The 20,000-nt window shown below is 43.5% G+C and overlaps 2 protein-coding genes across 2 annotated transcripts in view; one reads left to right on the forward strand and one right to left on the reverse strand.

Moving 5' to 3' along the window:
• The window catches only part of LOC308165133 (proton myo-inositol cotransporter-like), a gene marked incomplete at its 3' end in the record, with an annotated part of 17,071 nt that extends 10,139 nt beyond the window's left edge, over positions 1-6,932 (reverse strand). Inside the window, exons 1-5 of the mRNA XM_080539241.1 lie at positions 6,835-6,932; positions 5,515-5,786; positions 4,223-4,556; positions 1,883-2,042; positions 515-726 (exon numbers count right to left, since the gene is read on the reverse strand). Coding sequence (XP_080395367.1) covers positions 515-726; positions 1,883-2,042; positions 4,223-4,556; positions 5,515-5,685 — 877 coding nt within the window. The 5' untranslated portion in view covers positions 5,686-5,786; positions 6,835-6,932. The remainder of the gene's footprint in view (positions 1-514; positions 727-1,882; positions 2,043-4,222; positions 4,557-5,514; positions 5,787-6,834) is intronic.
• A 1,098-nt stretch (positions 6,933-8,030) lies between these two features.
• lrrk2 (leucine-rich repeat kinase 2) overlaps positions 8,031-20,000 on the forward strand; it is a gene marked incomplete at its 5' end in the record, with an annotated part of 90,561 nt that continues 78,591 nt past the window's right edge. Inside the window, 4 exons of the mRNA XM_080539132.1 lie at positions 8,031-8,169; positions 10,250-10,335; positions 11,871-11,980; positions 12,994-13,082. Of these exons, the coding sequence (XP_080395258.1) occupies positions 8,031-8,169; positions 10,250-10,335; positions 11,871-11,980; positions 12,994-13,082 (424 nt within the window). The remainder of the gene's footprint in view (positions 8,170-10,249; positions 10,336-11,870; positions 11,981-12,993; positions 13,083-20,000) is intronic.

A 20,000-nucleotide genomic window follows, 5' to 3' on the forward strand; every position in this document is an offset into this window, starting at 1 on the left:
CCTCACTCTCTTCTCCTCACCTCTCTTCTCCTCCTCCTCACCTCTCTTCTCCCCTCCTCACCTCTCTTCTCCTCCTCACCTCTCTCCTTCTCCTCCTCCTCACCTCTCTTCTCCTCCTCACCTCTCTTCTCCTCACCTCTCTCCTCCCCCTCCTCCTCCTCACCTCTCTTCTCCTCCTCCTCACCTCTCTTCTCCTCCTTCTCACCTCTCTCCTCCCCCTCCTCCTCCTCACCTCTCTTCTCCTCCTCCTCACCTCTCTTCTCCTCCTTCTCACCTCTCTTCTCCTCCTTCTCACCTCTCTTCTCCTCCTTCTCCTCCTCACCTCTCGCCTCCCCTCCTCCTCCTCCTCCTCACCTCTCTTCTCCTCCTTCTCCTCCTCACCTCTCTTCTCCTCCTCCTCACCTCTCTTCTCCTCCTCCTCCTCCTCCTCCTCCTCCTCCTCCTTCTCCTCCTCACCTCTCTCCTCCTCCTCACCTCTCTTCTCCTCCTCCTCCTCCTCCTCCCTCCTCCTCACCTCTCTTCTCCTCCTCCTCCCTCTCCTCCTGGATGCTCCTCCTCATGCTCTGGTACTCCTCCTCGATGCCCCGCCCACTCCTGGTCTGTGTGAGCGCTCGCCGGGCCTCCTGGGTACGGCCGTGCTGCAGCAGCCAGCGAGGGCTCTCAGGCAGGAAGAGGAACCCGCAGAACTGGACCACTGCAGGGACCATCGACAGACCCAACATGTACCTGGGGGGAGGGGGGAGGGAGGAGGGGGGAGACAGGCGGGGAGGGGGGGAGTGAGGGAGGGGGCGAGAGAGAGAGAGGGTGAGAATGGGGGGGTGGGAGAGGGAGATAGAGGGAGGGAGGAGAGGGAGAGGGAGGGACAGAGAGAGGAGAGAGAGGAAAAAGAGGATGGGAGCGAGAGAGAGGGGGAGGGAGGGAGGGACAGAGAGAGGAGAGAGAGGAAAAAGAGGAGGGGAAAAGATGGAGAGGAGGGGAGCGAGAAAGAGAGGGTGAGAATGGGGGGGAGGGAGGAGAGTAGTGATATAGAGGAGGGGAAGAGAGAGAGAGAGGGTGAGAATGGGGGGGTGGGAGAGGGAGATAGAGGGTGACAGAGGGAGGGAGGGAGGAGAGAGAGAGAGACAATAGACAGACAAGGAGAACGTAGATAAAGTGAGAGAGACAGACAGGGAAGAGTAGACAGACACACACACGGAGGCCGAGAGACAAGATAGAGAGGAGGGAGAAAAGAAACAGAACACAGAGGAGGGAGGAGATGGAGAGAGAGAGACAGAAGGAGAGAGCGGGAGGGTAGAGAGACAGAGTGAGGTGAGATTAATTGCATGACAGGGGACAGATAGAGGGAGGCAAGGAGGGGAGGGGAGGGGAGGGGGGGGACCAAGAGAATAGATAAGGGGAGAGAGAGACAGTAGAGGAGTCAAAGATAGTTGAAGAATGCAGAGAAGAAAGGAAGGAGGAGAGACAAAACAATGTTGGGCAGCTGTGGCTCAGGAGGTAGAGCCGCCGTCTAATGATCACAAAATCAAAAATGCCAAAAATGTAAATATACAAGGTTGGCAGATCGGCCGGTTCGAGCCCCGGCTGGCCACATGTCGAAGTGTCCTTGGGCAAGACACTGAACCCCAAATTGCTCCCAGTGAGCGGGCCGGCGCCTTGCCTGGCAGCTTGCCGCCATTGGTGTGTGAATGTGTGTGTGAATGGGTGAATGAGAGGCCGTTGTAAAGCGCTTTGGAATAAGTGCAATCCATTTACCATTTTATAACACTCTAAATTAGACAATGAAAGGAGGGTCCTGAAATTTGATCGAGTGCAAAGATATAACATGTTGTTTTACTCATGGCTGTTCTAGTGTTAAAACAGGAGCATCTAGGATGAGGCCTACCTCCAGCCCTCTCCCTCCAGGTAGCTGAACGCCCCGTCGATCACGCTGGCAGTGAACTGGCCGCCCGTGACGAAGAGCGTGTTCATGGTGACCAGCCGCCCCCTCAGGTGGGGGGGGGAGACCTCGGCGATGTAGACAGGTATGGTCATAGAGCCGATGCCTTCACACAGAGGACAGACAGGGTTAGGGGAGATGGTTAGGGGTAGGGGAGGTTGTATGCATGTCCAGAGGGGGGGGGGGGGGGGGTGGCAGGGTTAGGGGAGATGGTTAGGGGTAGGGGAGGTTGTATGCATGTCCAGGGGGGGGGAGGGGGGGGTGGCAGGGTTAGGGGAGATGGTTAGGGGTAGGGGAGGTTGTATGCATGTCCAGGGTGGGGGAGGGGGTGGTAGGGTTAGGGGAGATGGTTAGGGGTAGGGGAGGTTGTATGTGTGGGAGAACAGGTAGGTTTTGAGGTGGGATTTAAAAGTGGAGAGTGAGGGTGAGTCTCTGAGTGGCTGAGGGAGAGAGTTCTAGAGGCGGGGTGCAGCTTGTGAAAAAGCACGGTCTCCCAAGCCTTTGAAATTACCTCTGAAAGCTCAAGTTGGGAGCCATTCATTAGTAGCATAATATGCTATGATGACCGTGTCAATGAGTCTTGTTTTCATCACTGTCAAACCTCAGATTTACAATGAAAGATTTGAAAAGATCTACTCAGGATCTACTAGTACTTTATTGAAAATACATGCATCTAACTATCTAACTGCAGAATCTGTGTAGCTAATCACCAGAGTTGATTTGAACAAGTAAGTAAAGCTTTATTTATAAAGCACCTTTCATACAAGAAATGCAGCTCAAAGTGCATTACAACAGGAATAAGAACATAAAGTGAATATAAAAACATATACAAGCATAGAATGAATATAAAAGCAGGGGAAAACAGTCAAAAGAAAAGGTAAAGATTTACATTTCTTACACACTATGTGCTTTGCGTGAGTTTAGAATTATAAGGTTCTATCTCCGTTTAGGGTAGTTCAGAGATAATTGAGCGTCAAAGTTTTTACATTCCATTACGTTTTGTGAGATGGAACCTTTGTATTTTATGAATTACTAACTCAAAATGGCAACATTTTAAAAAATAACACCACACTGGCATTAATAAACACCTAATGGATCAGATTATGTAAAAAACTAAATTTTGACTAAAATGGAGATAGAACCTTACAATCCTAACGTCACGATTGTTTTAGCGCCCCTTGTGAGAGGAGGCACGCCAATATAGGACCTCCACCGGACTGCAGTCCTGCCGTGGACGCTACCCTACTCGCAATGACCTACACTTCTCACTCGGTTCGCATGGAATTTCAACCTCCAGGACGAGAACAAACAAGTTATGTGTTTGTCTTCTAGATTTACAAAGGCTTTAAAATATGCACACTAGTACCTGCCCTACATTGTCTCTGAAAATAACCGCTTGGAGCCGTATAACAGGTTTATACAATCCTGCTAAAATGTAGTTTGGGTTACAAGAGAGACAGACACTCTTTGGTGTCAAACCTTCTGCCTTCCTCCAGCCCCTAGGCTCTGGAACAGCCTCCCCCTCCACGTCAGATCTGCCCAGAGCGTCGAGGCTTTTAAAACCTTAGCTAAGACGCACCTCTTCTCCCTGACCTTTGACCTGAGGGGAGCCTGCCTGCCCACAACTGCACCTTTCTGCACTTTTATTTTTGCACCTGTTGTTATTCTGTATCGCACCTTGTTTTAGTGTATTATTATACACAATACATTTGACTAAGGAAGTGAAACGTCAATTCACCAGTTCTAGCAGGAAGAGTAATCTAGCACTGGCAGTCGTTGTGAAAAAGTCTATATATACTGTATATACTGTATATATATATTTTTTTTTTATAGACAAGTAGTTTTTATAGTTGCAAGTATACAAAACTTCAGAATACAGGGTTCCCACACCTTCTGAAACATCAGATTGATTCAAGCACCTTTCAACATTCTAGGTCCTTTCAAGGACTTTCAAGACTCAATTCCCTCAAATTCAAGGACCCGACACGGCATAGTTTGAGACAGATCTAGTTGACGAGCTAAGTAAACCATTTTTTAATATATCTTTTTTTTTTGAGAGAGAGAGAGAGAGAGAGAGAGAGAGAGAGAGAGAGAGAGAGAGAGAGAGAGAGAGAGAGAGAGAGAGAGAGAGAGAGGAATTCAAGCACTTCCAATGACCCATGTCAAAAACCTTTACGGCCTTGATTTCTTTTTCTCAAATTCACAAACTTTCAAGGATTTCAAGGACCCGTGGGAACCCTGAGAACAGAACCCCTGAGAACAGAACCCCTGAGAACAGAACATTACCTATGCCCAGACCGACCGTGATCCTCCCGACCAGAAGCACCTCCTTGTTGGGGGCGGCCGCCAGCACCGCCCCGCCCACAGTGAAGATGGCGCTGGCCAGCAGGATGCAGACCCTCCGGCCCAGCGCGCCGTTCAGCGGACCCCCGGCCAGGGCGGCCAGCGCCGCCGCCCCCACGGTGCTGGACACCAGGAGCTCCTGCCACAGCGGGCTCAGATCCATCTGCCTCCTCAGCAGCAGCATGGCCCCAGAGACCACCCCCGTGTCGTAGCCGAACAGGAAGCCCCCCACCGCAGAGAACAGCGCCAGCAGGTACACCAACCCCGGCGTGGCGTCCTGGTAGGAATAATAATCATTATTATAACAATAATAATAATAATACTAGTAATAATAATCATTATTATAACAATAATAATAATAATACTAGTAATAATAATAATGATAATAATACTAATCATTATTATAACAATAATAATAACAATAATAATAATACTAGTAATAATAATAATGATGATAATAATAGTAATAATAGTAATAATAATAATAATAATAGTAATAATAGTAATCATTATTATAACAATAATAATAACAATAATAATACTAGTTAATAATAACAATAAAAATACTAGTAATAATAATGATAATAACAATCGTAATCATCAAACTCAGTGATAATAATAATAATAATTATTATAGTCATCATCATCATCATCATAATAATCATAATAATACATTTTATTTGTAAAGCACTTTACATATATAAATCTCTAAGTGCTACCACATTAAAAACAAGAAAGTGCTAAGAATAAAAATGTAAATAAAAAAAGGCTAATATATGGCTCTATTAAAGGTGGGTTTTAAGGCCTTGTTTAAACGCATCCACAGACTGTGGTGCCCTTAGGTGGTCGGAGAGAGGAGAGTTAGGTGGTCAGAGAGAGGAGAGAGGAAAGGGGAGAGGAGAGGAGAGGAGAGGAGAGTTAGGTGGTCAGGGAGAGGAGAGAGGAGAGAGGAAAGGGGATAGGAGAGAGGAGAGAGGAGAGAGGAGAGAGGAGAGAGGAAAGGAGAGGAGAGTTAGGTGGTCAGGGAGAGGAGAGAGGAGAGAGGAAAGGTGAGGAGGAGAGAGGAGAGGAGAGTTAGGTGGTCAGGGAGAGGAGAGAGGAAAGGGGATAGGAGAGAGGAGAGAGGAGAGAGGAGAGAGGAGAGTTAGGTGGTCAGGGAGAGCATTCCCCAGCCTGGGAGCAGCCCAGCAGAAGGCCTGATCCCCCATGGTGCGGAGCTTGGTCCTGGGGTCTACCTCGTTCTGCTCCGTGGAGGAGAGCTCTCTGGGGTCTCCATTGGACGCGTCAGCGACGGCCTCGTCCCATTGGTTGACGCTGGCCTCGGAGGGAGCTGTTATGAGACGCCGCTCCCCATCGCCCCTCGCGGTCTTCCTCCACCCCGCCTTCAGGGTGCTCATGCTCCACATGTACGCATGGTGGCTGGGGTCCCGGGGATTCTATTTGATTTGATTGTATTTAAGGATCCCCATTAGAAGCACACGGATGTACCTCTAGTCTTCCTGGGGTCCTGAACATACAAAACACAGACATACACAGACATAATAAATGTACAATCTACAAAAGATAAAAACACACTCAGTCAAGCTAAGTTTCTATGGGGAATAAGGGGGAACGAATTGAATACAATCTATACTTTAAACTCAGTGTTTAAAAAACATATATAAATAAATACTTTAATACATAAATACATACTTTAAAATATGTGTTTTAATATTTGTTTAAATAAAAAAATAATTTAAAATATATATACTGTATATATTCCAACAATATGTTTATTCCGTTTTTGAAAGATAGATGTTGGACATTTTTTTAAATAAAGTAATCTATTATCGCAGTAACCGTTTGATTCCAAATCGAGCCTTGTGGAGTATTATTATTATTATTATTATTATTATCGAGCCAAAAGTAGAAAAACCTGCTTCCTTGTCCCATGATCACAGCACGGTGCGTCGCATGACAATCCTGGCTGCACCAGATCTCCCTACATACATACATACATACATACATACATACATACATACATACATACATACATAATCTGATATAAACATGTCAATGTCTAAGACATTATTATTATAGTGAGAAAATTGCATTCTTTCTATTTCTCCTAGGCAGCTGTCAGTGTGTGGCAGTGATCGGTCCTAGGCTACGATGATGACATCACGTGGTTGATTCATAAAACACATTTATTCATGTTTCACTGCAGCTTGACATATCAGGACATATCCAAATGAAAGTCCACCCTCATGCATATTATATACAACAGTAGCTTATTTCACAACTCCCACCAGTGCCAGAGCAATGTGATCAAATGTGCACGACAGCATAGTTCGACTTAGACCTGATATATATATATATATATATATATATATATATATATATATATATATATATATATATATATCAATATATAAATATATTGTAGTATATTTTTGATATCTGTATACTTTTGTACCTTAAATAAACAGTCTTAAGCTCAGAATTGTTCTTTTATTCATAACCAACAAGAGAAATTAACTACAGTATAAATATGATTCTACCTTTCATTATCCTACCTTTGATCTGTTCTTCTGGCCCGCGTCCAAACAGCTGACTGTTATATATCTACGTTTCTTTTACTGAAGTCATATGACTGAATATGATTCATCTGGCGTTCGAACAGGAGAAGAAGAAGAATAACGCCTGTTGTAGAGTTGACAAGACGGTTCACTCTGCATCCACTTCCGTGAGGGGCAAAGAGAGTTCACTCTGCATCCACTTCCGTGAGGGGCCAAGAGAATTCACTCTGCATCCACTTCCGTACAGGAGGGGCCAAGAGTGTTCACTCTGCATCCACTTCCGTACAGGAGGGGCCAAGAGGGTTCACTCTGCATCCACTTCCGTACTTCCTGGGACGTAAGTTTCGACGCTGGGGAACAGCGAAAGCAGGGCTCGGAACATTAGTTTTTAATATAACATAATCTGCACATTTAATTGTCCTTATTGGTTTTTAGGTAAACGTATGTAATGTCCAGGGTGCTATTATTATTATATTAGCCGCACAGAGCAGAGCATGTTACCCCGCGAATCGGCCCCCCCCAAAAAAGACCTTGAAAAAAGGAGAGTGACTGCTAGACGCATGCGCAGTCGGACGAGATCCTCTGTCCTCGTGAATAATTACCGATACGTTAAGAATAAAAAAAACATTTGTGACAGAATTTATTAAAATTATTTTCCCACTAAACTTACTTCGCACTTCGCATTTCCAGCTACTTTCACCACAAATGTATAATAATAGTACGAAAATAGGAAACCTAAAACGCTGACAAAAACTCTTGTGCGCATGCGTACAAGTGGCTCTGTTGCGAGTTTCCGGGGGTGGACAACCAAAGCCGAGCCGATCAACCCCTCTTCTAATTATAACATCTTCTAATTATAACATCTTTGGAAGGAGCGTTGAAAACTCGTTCGGTTTACATGAAAATAATGGACTCAACTTGTCCCATTGAGTGTCAATGGCTGCTGCATGTTATATAAACATGTTATGCTGCAATGTGCAACATTGTTGCCCATGCGAAGTTCACTGACTGTCAGCTTGTTGAAGATTGTCGCTGAATGCATTTAATTTAATGCATTATTCCAGGTGTTTATTATTATTATTGTCAGGAGGAGAAGTTGAACAACAGCAGATCAGAGACCAGAGATCAGAGACCAGAGATCAGAGATCAGAGATCAGAGACCAGAGACCAGAGATCAGAGATCAGAGAACACCATGGGGACCAGAGAGCAGCTGGAGGAGCGGCTGAAGAGGCTGTCAGTGAGGCTGAGGAGCCTCCAGGAGGGGCGACAGCTCGGCACGCTGGAGCAGATCATCCAGGACCTCCTGTTCCTGGCGTTCACCGAGGACTGCGGTGAGAATGAACCATGCGTGTTAATATTAGGATGACTTATTACCATTTTCATTGATTAAATGTCTATTATGGGGCAGGCTGTGGGCGCAGGAGGTAGAGCCGGCGTCTAATGATCGGCAAGATTGGGCAGATCTGTGGTTCGATTCCCGGCTGGCCACATGTCGAGGTGTCCTTGGGCAAGACACTGTGACTGAACCCCAAATTGCTCCCAGTGAGCGGGGCCGGCCGGCGCCTTGCATGGTAGCTTGCCTACCTCGCCGTTGGTGTGTGAATGTGTGTGTGGACGGGTGAATGAGAGGCGGTTGTAAGGCGCTTTGGAATAAGGCATAGCTATATAAGTTAGTCTGTTTATTATAGACTACTTCAATATGGAATTGTCCTTTTTGGATTTGCAATGCATGGTGTTGTTGCAAGACAAGCAGCTTGAAATACTATGGGCTGGTTCCACAGACGAGGCTGGTCCTAGACTAAGCATCTTCACTGCTGATTTGAGATAGTCCAGGACTAGGTGTCAGTGTGATTTAGTCCATGGGCCAGTTGCATAAACATAGATTAAGACTGGCCTAAGCCTTAGACTAGTTTTATATTCTCATAGACATAGATTAAGACTGGTCTAAGCCTTAGACTAGTCTTATATTCTCATAGACATAGATTAAGACTGGCCTAAGCCTTAGACTAGTTTTATATTCTCATAGACATAGATTAAAACCTCATCTTATCCACCTTATTTTTCTGGTTTTCTGCTCGAAATGACATGCCCACAGTGAATATAGAATATCTCCACAATCACAAGGGCCTTCATAATGATATTGTTATCAAATGAAAGCTAACACCTGTGGGGTGGCTGTAGAAGTGTCAGAATCAAAATCTATGTTACTGTGTCAGAGCAAATAGAGCTAGAACATTATAAAACATCTCAAATTCAGTCTCCGGCTAAAAAAACAACAGCTTTTACAGTGAATATCACCTTGGAAACCTGATAACGAAGCCCAAATCATCTAGGAATCAGTACTCCAGGGTCTTATTAGTACTTGTGCCAAAGTCGATGCTAGTAATGTGAGCAAATGCAACTTTGTACCTGTTTTAGTACAGGTATGTTTAGGCGGATACCTATATGTTTAGGCCATTGGAGATATGTTGGCACCATCTTTGACCTTTGACCTTTCTCATGTATCAGATTTCTTTTTTTGGGGGGGGGGGATTTTTTTGGGTTGGCCGACCAATGGTATGGAAATTCGGCGTTGAAACCGGACATGACACATTCTCCAGTTGGAGAAAACTGGATGTGACTTAGGCCGTGTTTACCGTCTCTGGAAAAAAATGGTGGCATCGTATAGCATGCAAAGTTCTGAAAAAAATTTGATATCGATGAAGAGAATTGATCGGATGCCCATGGGGGTCCGTTGGCTACTATGAGGTTTGGTCTAAGCCTTAGACTAGTTTTATATTCTCATAAACATAGATTTTGAGGTTAGAAAGTTAGCCACCTTCCCCCCTGGCTAAACTTGACTTAAGAGCTGTGTTGCTATGGGAACGAGTCAGGGCTAGCAGCTAGCTAACACTGTAACTCCAGCTAAGTCTAAGACTGGGTCTATAGTATGCAACTGGCCCCAGGACTAAAGGCTTACTTACGCCTTGTCTGTGAAACCGACCCATTATCTATTATTGTCATATCTGTCAAAGCAAGTATAAAACAGAGGTTTAAATATAGTTTTTGTTTGGTATTTTTTGAACTTTTTGTTGACATGCGTAAGTGACATTTTGTTTGTAAAAGTTTCAATGTTTTGATTATGCATTCATGAAAAAATAAATAAATAATACATGTAACAAGGGTAGGCGCAATAAGCCACGGCTTCAGCCTACACCTTTGTGGTCCTGGTGTTGTGCATTGTGACTGTGTACATTTTTAAATATCTGTATTGTGAATTGTATAGGGGACCAAAATAAACATTCTCAATCAATCAATCAATCAATCAATCAATCAAAAGCTGTGCTATTGTTAGTCAGAAATAGCTATGAGCCTATTGTTGACCAGAACGTCACCCCCCCCCCCCCCTCTCTCTGTTGATCTGGTGCCCAGCAGCAGAACTGTTTGAAGATAAGGAGGTCCACTCTCCTCTGATGGTGGTGCTGTCGTCCTACAGCGACAGCAGAGAAATACAGCAGGTACGCATCATCATCTTCGTCATCATCTTCATCATCATCATCATCATCATCATCATAACCCCCTCCTCAACCTCACAACTTCTGCTTGTTTATAAAGCTCTCACTGGCACAGCACCAGCATATGTTCAGACCTTGTGCTAGCATATCAGCCCAATAGCGCTCTCAGGTCTTCTGCTAGCATATCAGCCCAATAGAGCTCTCAGGTCTTCTGCTAGCATATCAGCCCAATAGAGCTCTCAGGTCTTCTGCTAGCATATCAGCCCAATAGAGCTCTCAGGTCTTCTGCTAGCATATCAGCCCAATAGAGCTCTCAGGTCTTCTGCTAGCATATCAGCCCAATAGAGCTCTCAGGTCTTCTGCTAGCATATCAGCCCAATAGAGCTCTCAGGTCTTCTGCTAGCATATCAGCCCAATAGAGCTCTCAGGTCTTCTGCTAGCATATCAGCCCAATAGAGCTCTCAGGTCTTCTGCTAGCATATCAGCCCAATAGAGCTCTCAGGTCTTCTGCTAGCATATCAGCCCAATAGAGCTCTCAGGTCTTCTGACGCTGGTTTTCTCTGTGTACCACATGTACAAAAGAAGAGATTTGGTGAGGCTGCATTCTCATTTTATGCACCCAGATTGTGTCTCACTGCCAGTTTACATTAGGGATGCAACCTCAGCACATGTGTTCAAGTCAAGACTAAAAACCCATCTTTTTAATATTGCCTTTAAATGACTAAATCATTAAATTATGATTAGATAATGATTGGAGCACTTTGAGCTGCAACGTTTGCAGGAAAGGTGCTCTACAAATAAAAAGTTATGATTATGATGATTATTATTATTATTATATCATAATCCACTCCTCAACCATTAGCTGCTTTGACTTTAGTTCATAAATATACAATATATAATTATAAATTACCGATGATTCTCAACACAAATGACAGAGAGTGGCGTCTATTTTAAACATTAGTGATGTTAACTGTCTCAGAGTGAAAGTGAAACAAACACCTGGTTTGTTATCAAGGGTGCCGAGCGCGAGGCCCAGGTGACATCACCTGGGATTCCATGTCTATTCTCGGTTCCCTTTTTAGCCTAGTCTGATTTATTCAAACGTTGAATACGTACATGAGACCTAAACACATTTAACTGGGAAACCCTCTACAACAGTATCAAGCCAGTATGTATGTGCATATGTAATATGCTGTACTGAAAACAAATTCCACTGACTTTTGGTCGTGTGGATAATAATCTATCTATCTGTCTATCTGTCTGTCTGTCTATCTGTCTATCTGTCTGTCTCTGTCTCTGTCTCTGTCTCTGTCTCTGTCTGTCTGTCTGTCTGTCTATCTATCTATCTACATATCTACCAACCTATCGACCAACCTATCGACCAACCTATCGACCAACCTATCGACCAACCTATCTCTCTCTCTATCTCTCTCTCTCTCTCTCTCTCTCTCTCTCTCTCTCTCTCTCTCTCTCTCTCTCTCTCTCTCTCTCTATGCGTAGAGGTATAAACGCCTCTTTGGCTGGTCTGTGCCCTGCAGGTGGGATGGTCTCTCATGTGTCGTCTGATGGAGATCTGCCCCGCTACCCTGGACAAGCTGACCGGTCCCCTGGGAGTGGGGAAGGACTGGGACGTACTGGGAGTGCACCAGTAAGTGTTTTACCATGTTAATGTACAACCCTAACCCTAACCCATCCTTATGTGTCTTAACTAGCCAAAATGCAGGTTAGTTTATTCGTTTATGAGCAAGGATCTCCATTAGCTGATGCCAAGACGACTGCTAGTCTTCCTAGGGTCTGAAACCCCATTAACATGACAACATAACACCATTAACATGACGACATAACACCGTTAAAACATGTCAAGACACATAAACCCAAGGAAGCATAACAACATGAATGCACAAATTACACTAAAACAAAAACACTAAAACAAAACACACACTACAAATCACTGGTTTTAAGCTCTTTTTGAAGCTTGCTACACCTGTTATGTCCCTTATGCCACTTGGAAGACAATTCCGTCAACTAGCTAACATTGTCAGGATTGTCAGAAGTAGTCCTTGTTTCGACCCGCAGCTCTCAAGGTTTCTTTTGGTTTGGTCATTCATGTGAAAGTGAATAATTATGTTCCGCTAGAATAGAATAGTCCTAAACCAGTTTGTTCCTCTGTAGAAGTACATAGTTACATGCTAACACCCCCCTGTCTATAGGCCATATAGTGTATATAAGTATGTACGTTTACATAATAGATACATACTCAGATTCCTACCGATTACTTATCCCCCTATTTATGTCTATTTTTGTCTCATTCTTGTTTTTTTTTATCTTAGGACTGTGTTTTATTATCTTAGGACTGTGTTTTATTATCTTAGGACTGTTTTATTATCTTAGGACTGTGTTTTATTATCTTAGGACTGTGTTTTATTATCTTAGGACTGTTTTATTATCTTAGGACTGTTTTATTATCTTAGGACTGTGTTTTATTATCTTAGGACTGTGTTTTATTATCTTAGGACTGTTTTATTATCTTAGGACTGTTTTATTATCTTAGGACGGTCTAGGGTCTGCATTTCAATTTCGTTGTACGATGACAATGAAGATCATTCATCCATTCATTCATTCATCCATCCATCCATTCATTCATTCATTCATTCATTCCAGGCACATCCTGAGGGTTCTGGCCCAGTACAGCGCAGATTGCCGGGTCATGATGGTGGGGCTCAGGACGCTGGCGCTGCTGCTACGATCAGGTACGCTACCTCAGCAGAACCTTCTGGAAGAGAAGAAGAGAATATCAGCACCTTGTCTAATGTTGGTTAGCTGTTCCTAGATCAGGTGTAGTGTACTAGTAGCTGTTCCCAGATCAGGTGTAGTGTACTAGTAGCTGTTCCCAGATCAGATGTAGTGTACTAGTAGCTGTTACCAGATGAAGTGTACTAGTAGCAAGGCTTCATTTCTATGTGCACCTCCTCTATAATAATAATAATAATAATAATAATAATAATAATAATAATAATAATAATAATAACTTGGTTTTATATAGCGCCTTTCTCAAACCCAAGGACGCTTTACACATTTTACAGACAGAAAGTCAGACAGACAAAACAGAGAAAAAAACAAAGAAAACAAAAAGACAGTGACAGAACTAGACTAGGGGCCAAAGGCCTTAGTGGTGAACAGATGAGTTTTGAATGTGTCCAGGGTAGGTAGGGGTGTTGAAGGTGTCCAGGGTAGGTAGGGGTGTTGAAGGTGTCCAGGGTAGGTAGGGGTGTTGAAGGTGTCCTGGATAGGTAGGGGTGTTGAAGGTGTACCAGGGTAGGTAGGGGCGTTGAAGGTGTCCAGGGTAGGTGGGGGTGTTGAAGGTGTCCAGGGTAGGTAGGGGTGTTGAAGGTGTCCAGGGTAGGTAGGGGTGTTGTGGATCACTGTGGGGAGAGAGTTCCAGAGGGTGGGTGCTGCCACACTGAAGGCTAGTGGGAACTTGTTGTGGCGTAGTTCTATCTTTTCACAGATACACAATCAGAGACGAGTGCAAACAGGACAGGACAGTGAACAACAGACCAATCGGAGCAAAGGAATAATAATAATATAGTGCAACGGCGGGCAAGTGCAATGTCAGGGGTTCAGTCCAGTACAAACCTACTCAGAGAGGAGGGGGGGGGGGAGGGACCTTCTCAGAGAGGAGGAGGAGGGGGGGAGGGACCTACTCAGAGAGAGAGAGGGGGGGGACGACAGGTGGGCACCTGAGTCGTTTACTAGACGGACTGCTGAGGGGAAAAAACTATAAAACACGCGTTCATACCCTGCGACATCATCAGGCCCTGTCCGTGACTCAGCATATTACCTGGGTCACGTGAAGGCTGTTAGTCTCTCACTCAGTCTGTTTCAAGACTCAGGACTCACTGTACCGTACTATACGTCATAAAACGAGGGAACACAAAGTGATAGTACCGACATGCGTTGTGTCGTCAGGTTCAAATCAGACGTCAGCAGATGTTTGTATACAGTAAAACGTTAACCTCGTAGCATAACAGCCTAAGTCGTGCTTCACTTGTGGTCAGCCGAGCCATCTTTGTATGTAGTGTCAAACATGCCTCTGTCAAAGAGATTACTTGGGCAGATATTGATTTTGGAATGTAACAACAAGCATTCTGATAGGCTGATGTCATAGAGGCAATAACGCCCAGTGAATCAGCAGTGTTAGGAGAGGAGAGTTAGGCAGATATCTACATTTGGCTAAAATATGACTTAGGGAATTATGCTATGAGGCTAACAAGATTCAAGATTCAAGATTCAAGAATGCTTTATTGTCTGTCACAGAGTGACAGAAATTCTCCTTTGACAGGCTTTGTGCAGTTCATGAATACGTTATCCACATTAAAAACACACATAGGTCACATACATACAATAAAAACAGACAGATATAACAGTGTTTATAAAATGTAGTGCCTATTAAAAAAGTCTAGTCATTTAAAAATAATAGTAAGAAAAACAGTGTGCTTCCTATTTTAAAATGTTCAGGGCGGTGGTTGCAGTGGGAATGAATGATTTTTTATAATGTGTTTTTCCGGGCCAGTGGAGTTCTATAACGGCGGCCTGATGGAAGTGGCTGAAATGATTGGTGGAGGGGGTGAGAGGGGTCCTGTGTGATTTGTGTGGCTTTTCTGATTAGTGACCGGTTGTAGATTTCAGACAGGGGAGTTTGAGGTGAGCCGATGATTAACGACATGTTTTATTCTGCATGCCACATAAAGTAAGGCCTTTAAAGTCCTTCCTGATTTAGTTCAATTCAATTCAACTTTATTGGCCATGTGCAGTGCACTTGGAACATGACTTGGTATTCTCCATGCTGAACAAGCTTCAGTACATACAACAACAAGACCACAACACAACAATACTCAAGACACACTGTATATATTGTTATATTCAGTATTGTTGTGTTGTCGTCTTGTTGTATGTACTGTAGCTCGTTCAGCATGGAGACTCATCACACTCTATCCGGTTGTTAAGTCGTGACGTGTTTCCGGGTCCAACGTTGGCTGAGGCGCTCTCTTCGAAATGCTGCAGTAATAATAATAATTCATTATATTTGTATCGCGCTTTTCCGAGGCTCAAAGACGCTGACAATATGGGGAAAACGGGAAAGTGCTGCTGTGTCCCTTGTTGTATGAATAGATCTGAGTCTAAAAAACGATTGAACTGTCATTCTACCGCTTTAGTACAGTGCGGGGAATTTCTGGTTTGGACCCGGACATTGCAAAACGTCACGTTTGACGTCAGACGTAACAACCGAATAACCTCATTCAAAAGTCAACTCAAAGCCCACCTGTTCAAACTGGCGTACTCACTCTAACCTGTCTCCTGTGTCCCTGTACTTCACTCTAACCTGTGTCCTGTGTCCCTGTACTTCACTCGAACCTGTACCCTGTGTCCCTGTACTTCACTCTAACCTGTACCCTGTGTCCCTGTACTTCACTCTAACCTGTGTCCCTGTACTTCACTCTAACCTGTACCCTGTGTCCCTGTACTTCACTCTAACCTGTACCCTGTGTCCCTGTACTTCACTCTAACCTGTACCCTGTGTCCCTGTACTTCACTCTAACCTGTACCCTGTGTCCCTGTACTTCACTCTAACCTGTACCCTGTGTCCCTGTACTTCACTCTAACCTGTACCCTGTGTCCCTGTACTTCACTCTAACCTGTCTCCTGTGTCCCTGTACTTCACTCTAACCTGTCTCCTGTGTCCCTGTACTTCACTCTAACCTGTACCCTGTGTTCCTGTACTTCACCTCCTGTTGTTCTCTTGTTTTGTTTTCTGTCTGTTTCTTTTCTGTCTGTTTAGTTGTAACTGTGTTTGACACCTCGTCACCTCCAACTGTTGTTAACCTGACTGTGTGTTACTGTGTCTTCTGCCCTGTGAGGTTGGGTGTGTTACTGTGTGTTACTGTGTCTTCTGCCCTGTGAGGTTGGGTGTGTTACTGTGTGTTACTGTGTCTTCTGCCCTGTGAGGTTGGGTGTCCTTGGGTGTTTTGAAAGGCGCCATACAAATAAAATGTATTGTTATTATTATTATTATTATTATTCATATTTACCCAATAAGGATTTTTAAAAAGTAGCCGGCTTAAATATGTGCTGTCAACCGGTGCTCATACCTGGGTGTACAAAACAGTGCGCACGTATGTATGTGAGTACCTCTAAAGGTCAACAGCTACTGTGAAAGCCAAGCGTGTTGATTGAGTTTTGATGGTTTGTAAAGTAGGTTGTAAGGCCGCTGAAGGCCATGGGCGTTACCTGATGGAAGACAATGATCTGAGATAGGGTTATCAGTCAGACTGGCTAGCTAGCGGTAGTCTGGCATCCCGCTCCGTAGGTTTGCATGAAGGGACTGCTCCAGTCTCCATAAGCGTTAGTCAATACCTTTTGGTAAATGGACTGCACTTATATAGCTATGCCTTTATCCAAAGCGCTTTACAACGGCCTCTCATTCACCCATTCACACACCAATGGTGGCAAGCTACCATGCAAGGCGCCGGCCCGCTCACTGGGAGCAATTTGGGGTTCAGTGTCTTGCCCAAGGACACTTCGACATGTGGCCAGCCAGGTCTCGAACCGCCGATCTGCCAACCTTGCGATCATTAGATGGCGGCTCTACCTCCTGAGTCACAGCCTCCCCTTTTGCTAGCATATCAGCCCAATAGAGCTCTCAGGTCTTCTGCTAGCATATCAGCCCAATAGAGCTCTCAGGTCTTCTGCTAGCATATCAGCCCAATAGAGCTCTCGGGTCTTCTGCTAGCATATCAGCCCAATAAAGCTCTCAGGTCTTCTGCTAGCATATCAGCCCAATAGAACTCTCAGGTCTTCTGCTAGCATATCAGCCCAATAGAGCTCTCAGGTCTTCTGCTAGCATATCAGCCCAATAGAGCTCTCAGGTCTTCTGCTAGCATATCAGCCCACTAGAGCTCTCAGGTCTTCTGACGCTGGTTTTCTCAATGTACAAAAGAAGAGATTTGGTGAGGCTGCATTCTCATTTTATGCACCCAGATTGTGGAATGCACTGCCAGTTTACATTAGGGATGCAACCTCAGCACATACAGTATGTTCAAGTCAAGACTAAAAACCCATCTTTTTAATATTGCCTTTAAATGACTAAATCATTAAATGATGATTATATAATGATTGGGGCACTTTGAGCTGCAACGTTTGCAGGAAAGGTGCTATACAAATAAAGGTTATTATTATTATTATTATTATTATTATTATTATTATATACTGTACAGGCCTACCATTTCCACCGTTCAACAGCAACTATGTGCTCTGTGCGTCTCTCTGTCTCTCTCTGTCTCTCTGTCTCTCTCTGTCTCTCTCTGTCTCTCTGTCTCTCTCTGTCTCTCTGTCTCTCTGTCTCTCTGTCTCTCTCTGTCTCTCTGTCTCTGTGTCTCTGTCTCTCTCTGTCTCTCTGTCTCTCTCTGTCTCTCTGTCTCTCTCTGTCTCTCTCTCTCTCTCTGTCTCTCTGTCTCTGTGTCTCTGTCTCTCTCTGTCTCTCTCTGTCTCTCTGTCGCCACAGAATTCAGTTCCTAAGTGCTTCTCATTGGAAACTCCGAGGGGTTTTCTAGGAACTCTAATCTCTTGTCAAAGTTTTGTCTGTATGTCTTTTTGAACTTCTGCCCTCCACCCAATTATTCCAGCTATTAGATGAGGTCATGAATATAACAACATGCCAGAGAGCCCTTTAGAATGGAGAACATCTAATTACAGTCCCTGGTCACATGGTACGCTGACCCCTCTGCCTGGTCAATAGACGTACAGTGTCATTTTACACTAGAACAGCCGTGAGTGGTCGTTTGTGTAGTGAGTAAAGAAAAGTGTTATATCTTTGCACTCGATCACATTCCAGGACCCTCCTTTCATGACTTGTCCTAGATATGTGCGTTCTACCACCCAGCATCCTTACATTAAACAGGGTATCAGCGGTGTCTTGAAAAGTATTAAAAATTGATAAATACATTTTGGGAAAATAATAAGTAATTAAAAAGTCTTAGCACGATTTTACAAGGTCTTGAATTTTGTAGGTATTTTTCTGAATTAGACTCTGTCCAAAGAGTTTGAGTCCTAAAAACTTTTAGTAAAAGTTCGTGAATTTATTAGTTTTATTGAAAAACAAAGATGAACCGGAAATTCTGTTTACAATTAACATTTAACACAATTAAGCTGGAGGTGGAGACAAAGGTCTGCACACACAGGGGTGCCCTTTATTACCCTCCTGAGACCCCCTTGTTTAGGGCCGTCCACACAGTATAGCATTATACTGGGCTAATGCTACCTGCTTCCACTTCCTGTTAGAAAGGTCACATGTCTGGATCTGGGAAGCCCAGGTCTTCTCATCGTCTCTCCCTTCAACCGATGACGCCAGAGTCCTGCGTCTGTCTACTGGGATCTGATTGGTTTAGAATAAGGACCGCTACAAATGCATTAGCATTATTGAAATGTCAGTTTAGATTAGATTAGATTCAACGTTATTGTCATGGCAGAGTACAAGTCCAATACAATGAAATGCAGTTTAGCATCCAACCAGAAGTACAAATAGTGATATAAGAACATGATATAAATAGAACAAGATGTAGTGATGGGTGACTATGTAATATACAGTATGTGCAGAGGTATATATAGTTATATACAGTTATGGGCTATGTACAGTTATGAGCTATATACAGTTATGAGCTATGTACAGTTATGAGCTATATACACTTATGAGCTATATACAGTTATGAGCTATATACAGTTATGGGCTATATACAGTTATGAGCTATGTACAGTTATGAGCTATGTGCAGTTATGAGCTACATACAGTTATGAGCTATATACAGTTATGAGCTATGTACAGTTATGAGCTATATACAGTTATGAGCTATATACAGTTATGAGCTATATACAGTTATGGGCTATATACAGTTATGAGCTATATACAGTTATTAACTATATACAGTTATGAGCTATATACAGTTATGAGCTATATACAGTTATGAGCTATATACAGTTATGGGCTATATACAGTTATGAGCTATGTACAGTTATGAGCTATGTACAGTTATGAGCTATGTACAGTTATGAGCTATATACAGTTATGAGCTATGTACAGTTATGAGCTATATACAGTTATGAGCTATATACAGTTATGAGCTATATACAGTTATGGGCTATATACAGTTATGAGCTATATACAGTTATTAACTATATACAGTTATGAGCTATATACAGTTATGAAATATGTACAGTTATGGGATATGTACAGGTATGAGCTATATACAGTTATGAGCTATGTACAGTTATGAGCTATATACAGTTATGAGCTATATACAGTTATGAGCTATGTACAGTTATGAGTTATATACAGTTATGAGCTATGTACAGTTATGAGCTATATACAGTTATGAGCTATATACAGTTATGAGCTATGTACAGTTATGAGCTATATACAGTTATGAGCTATATACAGTTATGAGCTATGTACAGTTATGAGCTATATACAGTTATGAGCTATGTACAGTTATGAGCTATGTACAGTTATGAGCTATGTACAGTTATGAGCTATGTACAGTTATGGGCTATGTACAGTTATGAGCTATACACGGTTATGAGCTATGTACAGTTATGAGCTATATACAGTTATGAGC

The sequence above is a fragment of the Nansenia antarctica genome (assembly GCF_963989245.1).
Source record: "Nansenia antarctica genome assembly, chromosome: 9".
NCBI lineage: Eukaryota > Metazoa > Chordata > Actinopteri > Argentiniformes > Microstomatidae > Nansenia > Nansenia antarctica.